Source organism: Didymella exigua (assembly GCF_010094145.1).
Source record: "Didymella exigua CBS 183.55 unplaced genomic scaffold M421scaffold_13, whole genome shotgun sequence".
Lineage (NCBI taxonomy): Eukaryota > Fungi > Ascomycota > Dothideomycetes > Pleosporales > Didymellaceae > Didymella > Didymella exigua.
Window position 1 is genome coordinate 597,472 of NW_022984787.1, and position 12,868 is coordinate 610,339.

The 12,868-nt window shown below is 57.1% G+C and overlaps 5 protein-coding genes across 5 annotated transcripts; 3 read left to right on the forward strand and 2 right to left on the reverse strand.

The window, feature by feature from the left end:
* Positions 1-37: 37 nt before the first annotated feature.
* M421DRAFT_100970 (uncharacterized protein) lies at positions 38-2,785 on the forward strand (the record flags this gene model as incomplete). The annotated part of the gene is made up of 4 exons (XM_033586582.1): positions 38-454; positions 511-1,539; positions 1,609-1,947; positions 2,006-2,785. The coding sequence occupies 4 exons, from the start codon at positions 38-40 to the stop codon at positions 2,783-2,785; spliced, it is 2,565 nt and encodes an 854-aa protein (XP_033448936.1).
* Positions 2,786-2,947: 162 nt separating this feature from the next.
* M421DRAFT_100971 (glycosyltransferase family 4 protein) lies at positions 2,948-4,710 on the reverse strand (the record flags this gene model as incomplete). Its single annotated transcript, XM_033586583.1, has 3 exons — positions 2,948-3,144; positions 3,229-4,358; positions 4,409-4,710. 3 exons carry the CDS (start codon positions 4,708-4,710, stop codon positions 2,948-2,950), a joined length of 1,629 nt encoding a protein of 542 aa, XP_033448937.1.
* Positions 4,711-4,874: 164 nt separating this feature from the next.
* On the forward strand, positions 4,875-5,972 carry M421DRAFT_62913 (uncharacterized protein; the record flags this gene model as incomplete). Its single annotated transcript, XM_033596017.1, has 2 exons — positions 4,875-5,455; positions 5,540-5,972. 2 exons carry the CDS (start codon positions 4,875-4,877, stop codon positions 5,970-5,972), a joined length of 1,014 nt encoding a protein of 337 aa, XP_033448938.1.
* A 2,483-nt stretch (positions 5,973-8,455) lies between these two features.
* Positions 8,456-9,286, forward strand: M421DRAFT_5147 (uncharacterized protein; the record flags this gene model as incomplete). Its single annotated transcript, XM_033594931.1, has 1 exon — positions 8,456-9,286. One exon carries the CDS (start codon positions 8,456-8,458, stop codon positions 9,284-9,286), a length of 831 nt encoding a protein of 276 aa, XP_033448939.1.
* Positions 9,287-10,311: 1,025 nt separating this feature from the next.
* On the reverse strand, positions 10,312-12,215 carry M421DRAFT_100973 (serine/threonine-protein kinase Chk1; the record flags this gene model as incomplete). The annotated part of the gene is made up of 3 exons (XM_033586584.1): positions 10,312-11,926; positions 11,978-12,054; positions 12,198-12,215. The coding sequence occupies 3 exons, from the start codon at positions 12,213-12,215 to the stop codon at positions 10,312-10,314; spliced, it is 1,710 nt and encodes a 569-aa protein (XP_033448940.1).
* Between the last annotated feature and the right edge of the window lie 653 nt (positions 12,216-12,868).

Here is a 12,868-nt window from a genome sequence, read left to right on the forward strand (position 1 = left end):
ACCAACATCGGATCAAAGGCTGCAGACACCTGACAACATGAGCTCCGCGAACGAGCCGCGCGTGGTGCCGGCGCAGCTCAGCTTCCTCGCCATCTACAATCCGGCGCTGGGCGACTCGGACGAGACGTTCCACCGGCAGATTGTCTTCTACTACGCCAAAGCCGCGCGGGCGCGCGCACAGCAGGACGCCGCCGAGGAGAGCGAGGAGGATGGCGAGAAGCTGCGGCAGACGGAGAACGAGAAGCTGCGGCGGACGGAGAACGAAGAGCTGCGGCAGGCGGAGAACGAGAAGCTGCGGCAGGCGGAGAACGAGAAGCTGCGGCAGGTCGGGCTGGCGCAGGGCATGGTGGGCTTTGCGCGGTCGTTTGCCAGCGGCGAGAGCGTCGACTCGATCGAGACGGAGAAGTCGCGGATTGTGCTGCACGAGCTGGAGCGCGGGTGGTGGATTCTCGCCGTATGCACCAATATGCGCTCGCACATGCGCTGCTGGCCCAGCTGACACGCGCGCAGTCGGTCGACCTCACGCAGCTGCCCGCCGCGAGCACGTCCAAGCAGTCTGAGCAGTCCGAGCAGCCGCCCGCCGTCGAGTACTCGAGCCGCGAAGTCAGCCCGCCCGCGCTGCTCGTCCAGCAGCTCGTCCGCGCGCACGGCGTCTTCACGCTGCACCACGGCGCCCCGCTCGCCCAGCTGCTCTCCCGCTACGGTCGCGCCAAGTTCTGCAGCATCCTCGACACGTACTGGGCCCGCTTCTGCGCCGGCTGGGACGTCCTGCTGCACGCCAGCCCCGCTGTCGATGTCTTCAACGGCCTCAAGCTGGCCGCCGGCGGCGAGCTGGGCGTCGGCGTCGGCGAGGAGGACTGGGGCAGCAGCGAGCGCGACGTGTTGGAGCACTTTGCCCGCCGCACCGAGGGGCTCGTCGACGTGCTTGTGTCGCGCTTCGGCGAGGCGTCGCCGGCCCAGCACGGGAACGGCGAGGTGGACGCGCGGCCGCGACACGCCGCGGCCGCCGAGCCGTGGCTTGGGGCCGGTGTGGACGCGGCCGCGACCGACGGCGTCGTCTTCTCGGGCGTGGGCGGGCTCAGTCGCGCGAGTCTGCGCGACGTGGCGCACTGGACCGAGTCCATCTACCACTGCGGCGACCGCGCGTACGGCATCCGCGACAATCCCACGGCTGACCGCCGCCGCCGCCGCAGGAGAGGCCCCCTTGCGGTCGGGAGGAAGCCAGACCCGCCTGCAGAAGAAGCCGACCCGGCGACGGGCGACGCCCCACGCATCCCCGCTCCCATTGTCAGAGCCGTCGAGAGCTCGCTGGACAGGGCCTCGGAGGCCGTCGACCAGAGCGAGGGCGGCCGCGAGCCCGCCGCGAAGCAAGAGACAGGCGCCATGCTCGCCTCACTCGGCGACACCGAGACGTGGATGAAATACATGACGCTTGGCTACGGGACCGCGTGGGGCAACAAGAAGCAGACCGGACCTGCAAAGACTCCAGCCACAGAAGCACAGACACCAGCCACAAAAGCAAAGACTCCAGCCACAGAAGCAAAGACTCCAGCCACAAAAGCAAAGACTCCAGCCACAAAAGCAAAGACTCCAGCCACAGAAGCACAGGCAGAGCAGTCGCCCAACGCGATGCGCTACATCGAGCCCGCGCCGGACGTCGACCTGGCCGAGGAGAAGCGCAAAGCGCAGGTCCGCGCCGAGAACGACGGCTACTTCCTCGTCGGGCTAAAGGGCGACATGGTCGAGGCGGACATGGACGACGACAACGACGAGGGGAACTGGAATGCCAGGATCCAGCTGCGGACCGTCTACGTCCAGGCCATCAACAAGCCGAGCAGCACCAGCGCCAGCGAGAGCGGCGAGACGCCCGCTGCCGAGGGCAACGTGACGAGCTGGACCGCGAGCCTGACACGCGAGACGAGCAGACTGCAGCCCGTGGTGTACATTGTGCGTCGGCGACATCAGCCCCCAGTGCATCCATCTCCAACCGCTAACTCGGACGCAGCACCGCCCCTTCATATACACCTTCCTGTTCGCGCACCACACGCCCTCGCTCACGCTGGCCAGCTTCTACCGCTCTCTGCACGCCTTCTTTGCCCCGCTGCACCGCTCCCTCGACCGCAACACAGCTCCGTCCCGCGTCGCGCAGCGCCTCCTCGCCGCCCGCGCCGCGCAGACGACAACCGCGACCACCGCTACCGCCGCCGCCACCCACGGCCCAAACACATGGCCCATCTACGACCTGGTCTGGGACCCGCGCACGCTGACGCTGCACAGCAGTCTGCCCAACATCCCGGCCCCGGGGGCACTGATGGCCGACGAGGGCTGGAGCAGACTCGATGCGCTGAACGTGCACGCCCACATCCTGAGCACCGTCGCCACCTCGCGCCGCAGCCGGAGCGAGATCGAGCGCACCTGCAAGACCAGCCGCGGGTGGTGGGTCGTGTGGATGCGGCTGCCGCCCTCGCAGCCCTCGGAGACTCGAGATTTCGATTCTGATTCCGATCCCGAGCATGCTGGGACCCGCAGCGTGGCCTTTAACACGGACGAGCTGCGGGAAGCCTTCTTGATTCGCAGAGCGAGGGACGGCGGCGAGTCGACGCAGCACAAGAGCGGCAGGAGTATTGCGAGCGGCATGTGGAGCGGCATGGCCATGGGCATGGGCGCGAGCACACACCAGACCATGGGCGGCAAGGCCGCCGGCTGGGGGCCCAAGGGCTTGGCCGAGGGGATTGGCATCGATGCCAGGCGCTACGTGGACGAGTTGTTGAGTCTGAACCGGTAGCAGGCTGTTGGGTCTGAACCGGTAGGCAGCCATGTTAGATGGACGCATTCTGGCACTGTTGACCCCAGCGACTGACGACATGAGATAGCTGTCAAAATAAGGTCATCATCACGCCGCCCAATGCTAATGGTATCAAGTAGTCTATGCAAGCACCCAAATCCACTACCTCCGCGTGCGCGCCACCTGCAGCTTCACCAGCTTGTCCATGTTCTTCAGCCACCGCTCTGCGAACCCCCGATCGGTAAACCGCTCTGCAGACTTCCTCGCCCGCAGCCTCATGGCCAGTCTCTCCTCGGGCGACAGCGTCAGCGCTTTGCGGAACCCCTCTGCGTACTCGTCTGCAGTCGTGGCGTGGAATCCTGTGCATGTGTCAGCATACTGAGCTTGAAAAAACGTGTGAGAACATGTCAGCACTGAGCTTGCGAAAACATGTCAGCACTGACCTGTCGGCTTCCCATCGACATCAACAACAATGTCAATCTTCGGGCCGCCAGAGTCGTTCACAACCGAAAGCAAACCCGCCGCCTGGTACTCGACCACGCCGATGCCAAAGTGCTCGTTCCACATGCCGTTCACCCCCACGCTCGCCCTGCCCATCCACTCCACCATCTGCGGCCACGGCGCTTCGCAGAGAAACTCGACGTTCTCCTTCATGTGGAGCTCGTGAGCGAGCAGTCGCAGCTTGTACACGCTCTTCTCGTCAATCGAGTCGCGCACTGAGCCTATCAGGATGAGCCGCGGCTTTTCGTCGGGATATGCTGCAAGCTTTGGATTCGAGTGCACGAACTTTGCGAAGGCTTCCAGGATGAGTTCGTGGTTCTTCTCCGGACGAAACTGTGCAATGTAGAGAAGGTACGGTCCGCGCTTCTTTTCGCTGGCCTGCGAGACCTCGACAGCCTCTGTGACCTCCTCGACTGCGACAGGTGGAAACACCACGTCAATATCGTTCTCCGTCGTCTTGTTGCGCTTGTTGCGCGCTGGGCCCCAGAGCGAGCTGACATGTCCTTGGGTCCAGGTCGAGTTGGTCATTACAACATCGATGGTGCTGCCCACTTTGCTGTAGAGACGTGCAAACAGCTGCCAGTACTTCTGCTTAGCAGCGCCCCGGTAGCCCTTGCCAGCACCAGCGTTGATGCCCTGACCTCCGACCTGTAGCGAGTCCAGCATGTCCGTCGAGATGGTTGGGTAGTGCACGTACGCGCCGGTCGGCACATCCGGGAAGAACAGCGACGAGAGGGCCAGGGCGAATGCGTAGCCCATAGTGTCGACGAAGATGTCCGGCACAAGCAGGGCGAAGGCATCGTAGGCCAGAACAATCGAGCCCAACGACTGACCCAGCAGTGTGAAGCGCGGCCATGTGCTGGCGAGGACCCAGTGACGCGTCGTGAGGTAGAGAAAGTGCACTGTCGGTGGGTGGAGCTGCATGTTGAAACGAGTCTTGACACGCTTCAGAATGGCAGCCTTGTCGACATCGTGGTCACCGGTGTAGACGACGCAGACAGCTCTCGGCCAGCGCTTCTGGGTGGCTCGAATGGCCGCCCAGAGGACTCGCTCGCCGCCGCCACCAGCGTTGCTGCGTACGCCGTTAGTGTAGTCAAATGTATTCATCAAGTCGTCTCTCACCAGAACGGGTGGAAGAAGCCAACAATGCCCTCCCACTGCTTGTCTTGCTTGGTGCCTACTCGACCATCCGTGGCTACAGACGCAACTTCCTCCCAATCACAGTCCTCAGCCTCGGCATGCTCGGCTTTGTAGTTCTTGGACTCGGTGGCTACTCGTGTCAGCAGCAGCTCTCGTCTTGTGCGGCACGCCCGGCGCAAGTAATGTCCCACCTGCGCACCAAGGAAGCGCACGATTGTAGGGGAGAAGATGACGGAAACAGCGACAGAAACTAGCAGCGAGAGAAACACAAGCAGAGCTGCCATCATGAGCACCTCAGTGCAGAAAGGAAGCAGGGCGCGGCATGCAGGAAGATGGACACATACGACGGGTGGGGTGACGTGTGAAGCTCGTGCGCTTTCCCGCGGCCAAACTCCAAACTCCAAACTTCGAGAGCGCGACACGCCCAGGAAAGGAAAGCACCACCACCATGGCTTCGAAGCTGCTGCAGCGGCCAGCACGCCAATTGCTCGCTCGAGCCAACACCACATCCAATGCATCCTGTGTATGCCCGGCACGAGCCTTCCATGCGTCTGCACCTCGACAAGACCCCGTCCTCGATGCCATCCTCTACCTGCCACACGAGATGATGGGCCTGATCCACACCCAGGTCCCGTGGTACGCCGCCATTCCACTCTCGGCCTTCCTCCTTCGAGGCGCACTCGTCACGAGTGTTGGAACGTGGGCACGCTCGCTCATGGCACGCTACATCGGTCTGCAACCACTCCGCCAGGCCCTTGCACGCGCAAAGCGTGATGAAGTGCTCAGGGAGATGCACAAGCAGGGTGGAGCTCGGTCGCCGAAAGAGGCCAAGACTAGGACTATGGCCGAAGTCAACAAGGCCGTCACACAGCTGGACGCCCGGTGGAAGGTATCGCTCAAGGGCCAGATTGGGTGGACCTTGATCCAGATACCCATCTTCTTCACCATGGCCGAGGTCATCAGGAAGATGTGCGGTGCGAGAGACGGACTTTTGGCTCTGACTGCTTCTTCGGTGGAAGGGATCAAGGGGTGGTTTGGAAGGACTGAGGTCGTGGCCGATGCAAGTGCGCCAACCGGTGCTGTGGACGCGTCTGACTCGCTCTCAATTGCCAGTGCCCTCAACGACACGACCAACGTGGAGGGAGTAGCTGCATTGTCTACGAGCCCCTTCTTCGAGCCGTCACTCGCAATCGAAGGCATGCTATGGTTTCCAAACCTGATTACGCCGGATCCCTTCCTACCCTTCATCGTCTCAGGCCTCATGTTCTCGAACATCTACTTCACCAAGAACGCGCCCACGAGCGACAAGAACTGGCCCAACGCTATTCGACGATTACTTCTTGGTGTTTCGTTACTCATTGGCCCGCTGTGCCAGAATTTGCCTGCCGGCTTGATGCTCTACTGGGCTGGGAGTACGACATCAGTCATGGTCTGGAACAAGTGGCTCGACTGGAAGTACCCAGCGCCTACGGACTTCACGGCCTGCAGGAGACCGCTGCAGATGCCGCCGGTCATGAAATCGAAAGCCCCAGTCAGGAGAATATGATAGTCTCTGGCATCGGCACCGTCGAAATTTCCAGCAGCAGCACCAGAACAGGTTTGTAAAGATAGTCGTTGAACGTTCGGCTTGTTTGCCGTCAATCAGTGGGAGGAGTACGTTGTACAAAATGCCGCCTGAACAACTTTGCCGAAGAGAAGACCTTTCTGACCCCAGACACACTGTCTTGATATATCCGCCCTCAACCACCGTCGTCTGACTAACTCTCGGCCATATCTCAGCAACTTATTCAAGTCAGCCGCGACGTCACAGCGAAGACGACAGCTGCATCGATTTGACCACGTTCTTGTGCGTGCCGTGGTGTTGGGCGGGCAGGATCTGGAGGGGCAGCAGGGCGGCAAATCGACCCTGGCAGTCGACGCGGATGTGGCCGGGCGTGAAGCATGGCTCCATTGGTTGGGAGGGTACTATGGCTGTGTCGTCGCGGGGGATTAGAGAGTCGGCGAAAGGTTGTCCGTGGGGTCATAGGGTCCAAAATGGAAGCTTAGAATGTTGTGAGATATTGAGAGGTCGCTTGCAGTGGAAGAGGTTGTACGAGTTGAGTGTTCAGTCGATAGTTTGTCGAGTGGAAGCAACAGAGACGAGCTCGATATTGTCTTCATGACTTTGGAATGTGACTGTTTCTGTGTGGAAGCAAGCATCGATATATTCTGCTGTCCTTTCACACATTGCCAGTCTGCTTCATTCCTCGTTTTACCAGTTCCGTCGAGCTCTCTAGCTATCTTCTGGGAACTCAATACCTGAAATCTTGTTCCACAATTACTGTGAGGAAAAGACTTCACCGCCAGTAGCTTACGCGGCAGTCTCTGTCGCTGGGTTCCGTGGTCAAGGAAGTTGAACAGACCCAAACACTGTCACATTCCTGACCAAACAAAAGGTGCTTACAAGGTTCCCATGGAATACAGGCCGCGTGTCGTTCGACGGTTCCACAAATACCATACGTGAAAACGGGGATGGACATCCGGGGTCCCTGACAGCGTTGGCGTTGTGTAAAACGTCGGGCGGGTGTCGTTGTGGGTCAGGGACGGTGTTGAACCAAATCTCCAAGGCGCCTGAGCAGACGATGACACCACCAACTGTCCGGCACAATGGTGCGATGGCTCCTTTGCCGTACGTCGGCAGAGTTGTGCGTGGAAACGTTGCAATGCTTGTGAAGCTGGTAATTCGTGAGTTTTCGATTCGCCTCGTCCACCAATGCATGTGTAAATGTAGGCACGTTGGAACTCTTACTGGGCCTCTGCAGCTCAGGGTCACTGAGAAGACTTTTCACACCCCACTATATGCGATCATGTCAGGTAGTGGGCCATCTTGGGTCTGATTGAGACGGTTCGGGACATTTGTGTGGCACCTCCGAGGAGAGCTCTTGGTTGGCGGAAGCATATGTCAAGACCCGGCTCTGGCCCACCTGGCTAGGACAACCAAAAAGGTATCAATGCTGACTTGAATAGTAAGTAGGCGGCTAGAACAGCACTTGTTGCCATACCAGGTCAGGGGTGGACGCTGCCACATGCCGGTCAGCATTGGCCTGACAGCATGTACGTATGAGTAATTTGTTCGAGAAAAGAAGAATAAGCTGCGTGAATGATCGAAATTTTCATGTCGTCTCGATCATGTTGAGGCTCATTGGAGTTTTACAGAAAGAATTCTGCAAGTACTTGAAGCATTCTTGCCCCTATTTCGCTGCTAGGTCATCTCTTGCTTGGTCCTTCGTAGCTCTTCCCACTCTGGTCCCCATCCATTAATACTGCTTCCCCAACTCTTTTCTCCAGGCTTGGTACTCAGTAAAGTCAATCGTTCCATACTACTTCCGTCTGTGATGTTCGACATCACTTTAACGATCTTCAGCGTTTCGTGGAGATGGTAGATGCCCTCACTGAGCAACTTCCATGGTACGACTGCTACAAAACGCAAGAAAACTCTTCGTATATCTTGCAAACGTCTACAAGACAACTCCGTCAACATCCCATGGTACTTTAGCCACAGCTTGAGCAACTACAGCAGATGTTGAGTCTTCCTGTTGGTATCTCAACAAGCAATCGTCCTTCAGTCCCTCGGTACAGATAAAAAGTGCTAGCTTACCAATTGAAGAGATGCTGATCCGAATTAACACCTACTCTACAAGGTGGCAGTGCCGAATTCTGAACTGTCAATACTCACTTCTATCCGAGACTAGCTTCCCATCCAGATGTCCCATGATCCTGTGAGGAGATGCTGAGATTTCAAGAAATCTTTCGCTGATGGTAGTCTGTAAAGGCATCGTACAGTGGAAGCCAATGCCTACCGTTTCTCTCAGCAGGAACATTTAAAAGGCTGGCCCCCGACCCACTCTCTCTTCTGTTCTCTCATCTCAAAACACACCAGTCTCTATCCTCATTCTTCAATATCATGCTCATCAAAGCCATCATCAATCACTATTATCAATTCCCATCATCAATTACCATCACTCAATACATGTTAGCACCACAGGCAAGATGCAGAACAACGCCTTCACCTTCTCTGTTCCCGGCACTTACTCGCCTTCTCTCCGCCCCGCAACTTCCTCTCCTTCTCTCCGCCCCGCAACTTTCTCTCCTTCTCTCCGCCCCGCAACTTCATCTCCTTCTCTCCGCCCCGCAATTTCCTCTCCTTCTTTCCGCCCCGCAACTTCCTCTCCTTCTCTCCACCCCGCAACTTCCTCCCCTTCTCTCCGCCCCGCAGCTTCCTCTCCTTCTCTCCGCCCTACCAGCTCTGGCACATCTTCGTGGGGTCGCACCTCGACCGACCCCACGCCTTGCACTACCAGCTACTCTCCTGCTGCCTCCAAGGCAGGCCAAAGCCGCAACTGGCGCGCCAACGCCGGTCCCTTGCCTCCTCCACCACCACCAAGGCCTGAGTGCATTCCCGGCCGGGTAGTCAAGCTGCCCGAGGAGCAAGAGGTCCCTGTGATCAGCCGCGTCCACAAGGACGCGGCCAGCTTCGGCCAGCCGTGGAACCACCCTTTCGTCATCACCGAGGAGTGGAGAGATGAAAACGGGGTCCGGCTCGCCAAGATCCGGTGCTGTACGAGCTGGGGGGGTCAGGGTATCGTTGCCAAGCAGTGGTACCACCGCCGCTACTTTGTGGTAGCTGACCAGACCACCCTGGCTTCGGGCAAGTTCGACAGGCCCACCTACGTCAACTGCTCGCCCGGCCAAGAACTCACCATCGAGTTCGAATACCTCCAGCTCTGGGCAGGGAAGCCCATCCAGTTCCAGCAACGGGCACTGGATTCTTTCAACAAGAACGAGCCGAGGCCGCGCCGCGACAGCGGTGTCGGTTGCTGAGTAACCATCACGACCGGCTCGTGGGCTTCCCAGGTCTCTCGACGACAGCCACCACTCCCGACAAGTTGTCCGTCACCTAAAACGGTCCGCAGGTGTTACAGCGTAATCATCCACCTAGGTCCGATGCTGGCAGAGTCGTCCTCTTCTCAAAGGTTGGCGTTCGTCCCCAAATGACTCGCTGTGAAAGCGAAAATATCCGTTCAGGTTCGGTGCTGGCAGAGCCGTTCCTTCTCACGTAGATAGATTACAGCACCCAAAGATGGTGCATGTGTAGTAGATCGATTCCATTGGCAAGATGATCGATCGATAGACGGCGTTCTTCGTGAAGCGTGTCAATAGCCACCCAGTATCGTCGCAGTCGCAGATGTTGGGGATGGGCGCGTTTAGCAAGGTGCTGCTATCTTTCTCTATACGAATCATGGTGGGATAGTGGGTCGATAGATATTATCCTTCGTAGTTGACGTCAATATCCACTCCTTAAGGTGTTGGTGATGGGCGTGTCCTGCAAGGCCCTGGCGGTGATATTGGTACTATGGGCGGCTTTCGAATGGATTCGGGTTTCATCTCGGCGCAAGCTGGGCTCACAGTGTTCTTCCCGATGACTTTGTGATGCAAACTGTGACATGCAAAGACACTATACGTCGCCCCCTAGTACCTGCTTGATACAGCACCAAAAGACGAGTCGACAGACGTGCTCAAGGGGTGACGACAACAGATCGATGGTGTGTGGACCCCGGTGTATACTCTTACACGAATACATGATACAAGGAAACGAAGCCGCCTTCAGCGCCACTTCACGATGACTATATAGTCAAGCATGTATCAAAATGTGATGATTTGCTGCTTAAGATGCCATTCGCGGTAGCGGATCGAATGAAGTGCATCAATTACGTCAGCCTCAAGCGAACTTTGACTTCACTCTCGACAATTGGCTTTGCATAGTGGAAAGCCTCATCTGACTCGGTATCGCATTGTATGTGTGTCTTGCATGTTATTATCATTACGTACATACTCAAGACCATGTCCTAGCTAGGCCTCAAGACGACTTCGCCGACCAATATTACAACATTTTTAAAGAATCTCCTCCACTCAAGAGGATCGCCACTGGCTTTGACAAACCTCACCTCACAGTACGCCATGCCATAGTATACCGCTTTCTCTATCACAATATGTCCGTTCAAGCCTTGCCGCCGTCCATCGGCCATCTTGACTCTGATGCTAGCACTCTCATCCAGCTCACACCGCGCGATCTGACTCTCGGTGAAAACTGGTGGTGGCACGCCGAGTCCATGCAAAGCCTCGAGCAGAAGCGGGATAAGGAAAGAAAGCGCGTGCGGCGAGATGAAACGTGCGAGCGAATACGACGGCATAACATCGGCAAATCTGCGTGCCATCTGCGTGAGGGTGAGCGGAACCTGCGGTGTTGAACTAAACTGTGCCATTCCAGGATCCTGAGACAGCATGTCTTGTGTGGATGGTGGGAGTTGAGACATGAAGGGAGTCGAGCTGACCGTTTGTGACTGGTAGGCTGGCCGTTGGTCGTCACCCATGGGCCGAGAAGCTGGTACGCTATCGTAGGAAGCCAGTCGAGGTGGACGCTCCCAGTCGAAGACAGACTCACCTACTGGGGTCTCCGGCTGTGTGGAGGACAGCATGTGGACTGCGTTCGCTGGATTTGCGCTCGAGCGCCTGGGAGATGCGTCGATTTCCATGGCGTCCTCGTCTTGTGAGAAGCCTCGCTGGGACTGAGTCGGCCCTCGTGCGAAGTCGATGCGTAGTTGGGACAGCATCTGCGTAGCCATACCTACAGGATTGGCATTGGTACCATTCGAAGACAAGTAGACGTTCGGCTTTCTAAACCAAGGATGCCTCCGGATGTCGTCGAGCGTGAATCTTGATGCAGAGTCGAGCTTCAACATCCCGCGAAGCAACGGGGTGACTTCAGGAGGTACCAGCTCCCAAAGTTCGTCCGTTGTCTGTCCGTTTGTCTCAACGTACTCCTTGAACTCTTCGCTGCGCATTGTAGGCTCGTCCCATGGCGTGTTACCGACGAGTAGGACGAACAGCACAACACCACAACTCCAGATATCGCATACATTTGCGTGGTAGCCAACATCCAGCATATCTGCTCTCTTGCTTCTCCTGCCGCTGACGATCTCAGGAGCAATGTACGGCGGTGAACCGCATACAGTGTTGCACAACCGCGCTTTGCCATCCTTCTTGAACAGAGCTGCAAGTCCAAAGTCACTGAGCTTAAGATCTCCCTCAGCGCTCAGCAGCACATTTTCAGGCTTGATGTCGCGGTGTGCAATCCCTTTCGAGTGCATGTACCCAACGGCGTTGATCAGCTGACAGAAATAGAAGTGTGCAATGTCTTCTCCTACGCCCTCATCGGCCTCGATCTTGTCGAACAGGTCACCGCCGTCTGCAAGCTCCATGGCTATCCATGTCCATAATGCGTCTTCTCCTGAGCCGAGGAGGTGTACAATGTTCTGGTGCTTGCCGAGGTGCTGATGCAAGACTATTTCCATCTTAATCTGCTTCGGCGAGAGGCGGCCCTGCTTGAATGCATGCTCTTTGTTGATGAACTTGATCGCGATGACGGGCTTCGGCTTGTCGTGGGGTACAGCTTTGCGTATGCTTTGAATATCTGTCAGTATGTCTTGTGAGATATGCTTAGGTCGAACCGACGAAGCATATGCGCCCTGCCCTATTGTTTTGCTGACGAGCCGGAAGGGTAGGTTCGAGGGTAGAGGAGCGACTTGGCTCTGCAATGGATGTTAGCTTTTTGCCATGACATCATCACAGTCGTCTCAATTTGCGGGGTGCTTTGACTTCGAACTTGCGGTGAACGAGTTTCGAATCGACGCGCTCGCAATGCGGGCCCAGTAAGCAAACAGAGGCTACTTACCCCAGGTGGAGGGCCCATTGTGGCTGGGTGTATACGAAGCGCAATCGACGATATACAAGACGTCGTGTAAAGCAAAAGCAAAAGGGGTATTATAGCAGGTAACGACGCCGCATTCGCGTCTGCCTGGTTGTTGAGTCCAACGCGCTGCCCCAAACAAAGGCAAAGCTCTGACTCAGGGCGCGCCTTATCGCGCTTTCTCTATCACGTAGTCACGTGGCTATCCTCACCCAAGTGATCGGTATAAACTCCGAAGCACATCATGTCAATCATTCTCGAATCTCCGAGCGGAAACCTTAACCCGATTTCCTTCGCTTCACCTTCTTACATTGCTTGTAGAATATCAAAAAAATATGTCACATCTGCTTTGAACCTTGCCGAAGATCGTACGATGTCTTGCACAAGTTCCCTTGACTCGGTCATGTAACCCTCTGTCCCCAATAATCATCTGCAGTCGCTCTGACCGTGAAACAAAGTTGATGTCGCTTACCTATTCGGCTTATTCGATGCGCCTGATGTTTTGCGCTTCCCGGAGCCCATTAGCATGCTGCAAGTTTGCGTAGTACAATGCCTGATCGGCTAGGTAGTACCGTAGCAGTACTTCCATTGCTGCGACATAACCACAAGGTGACATTCACAGACACGCCGAAAGATCCGTCGAGGCCTTCGTATGC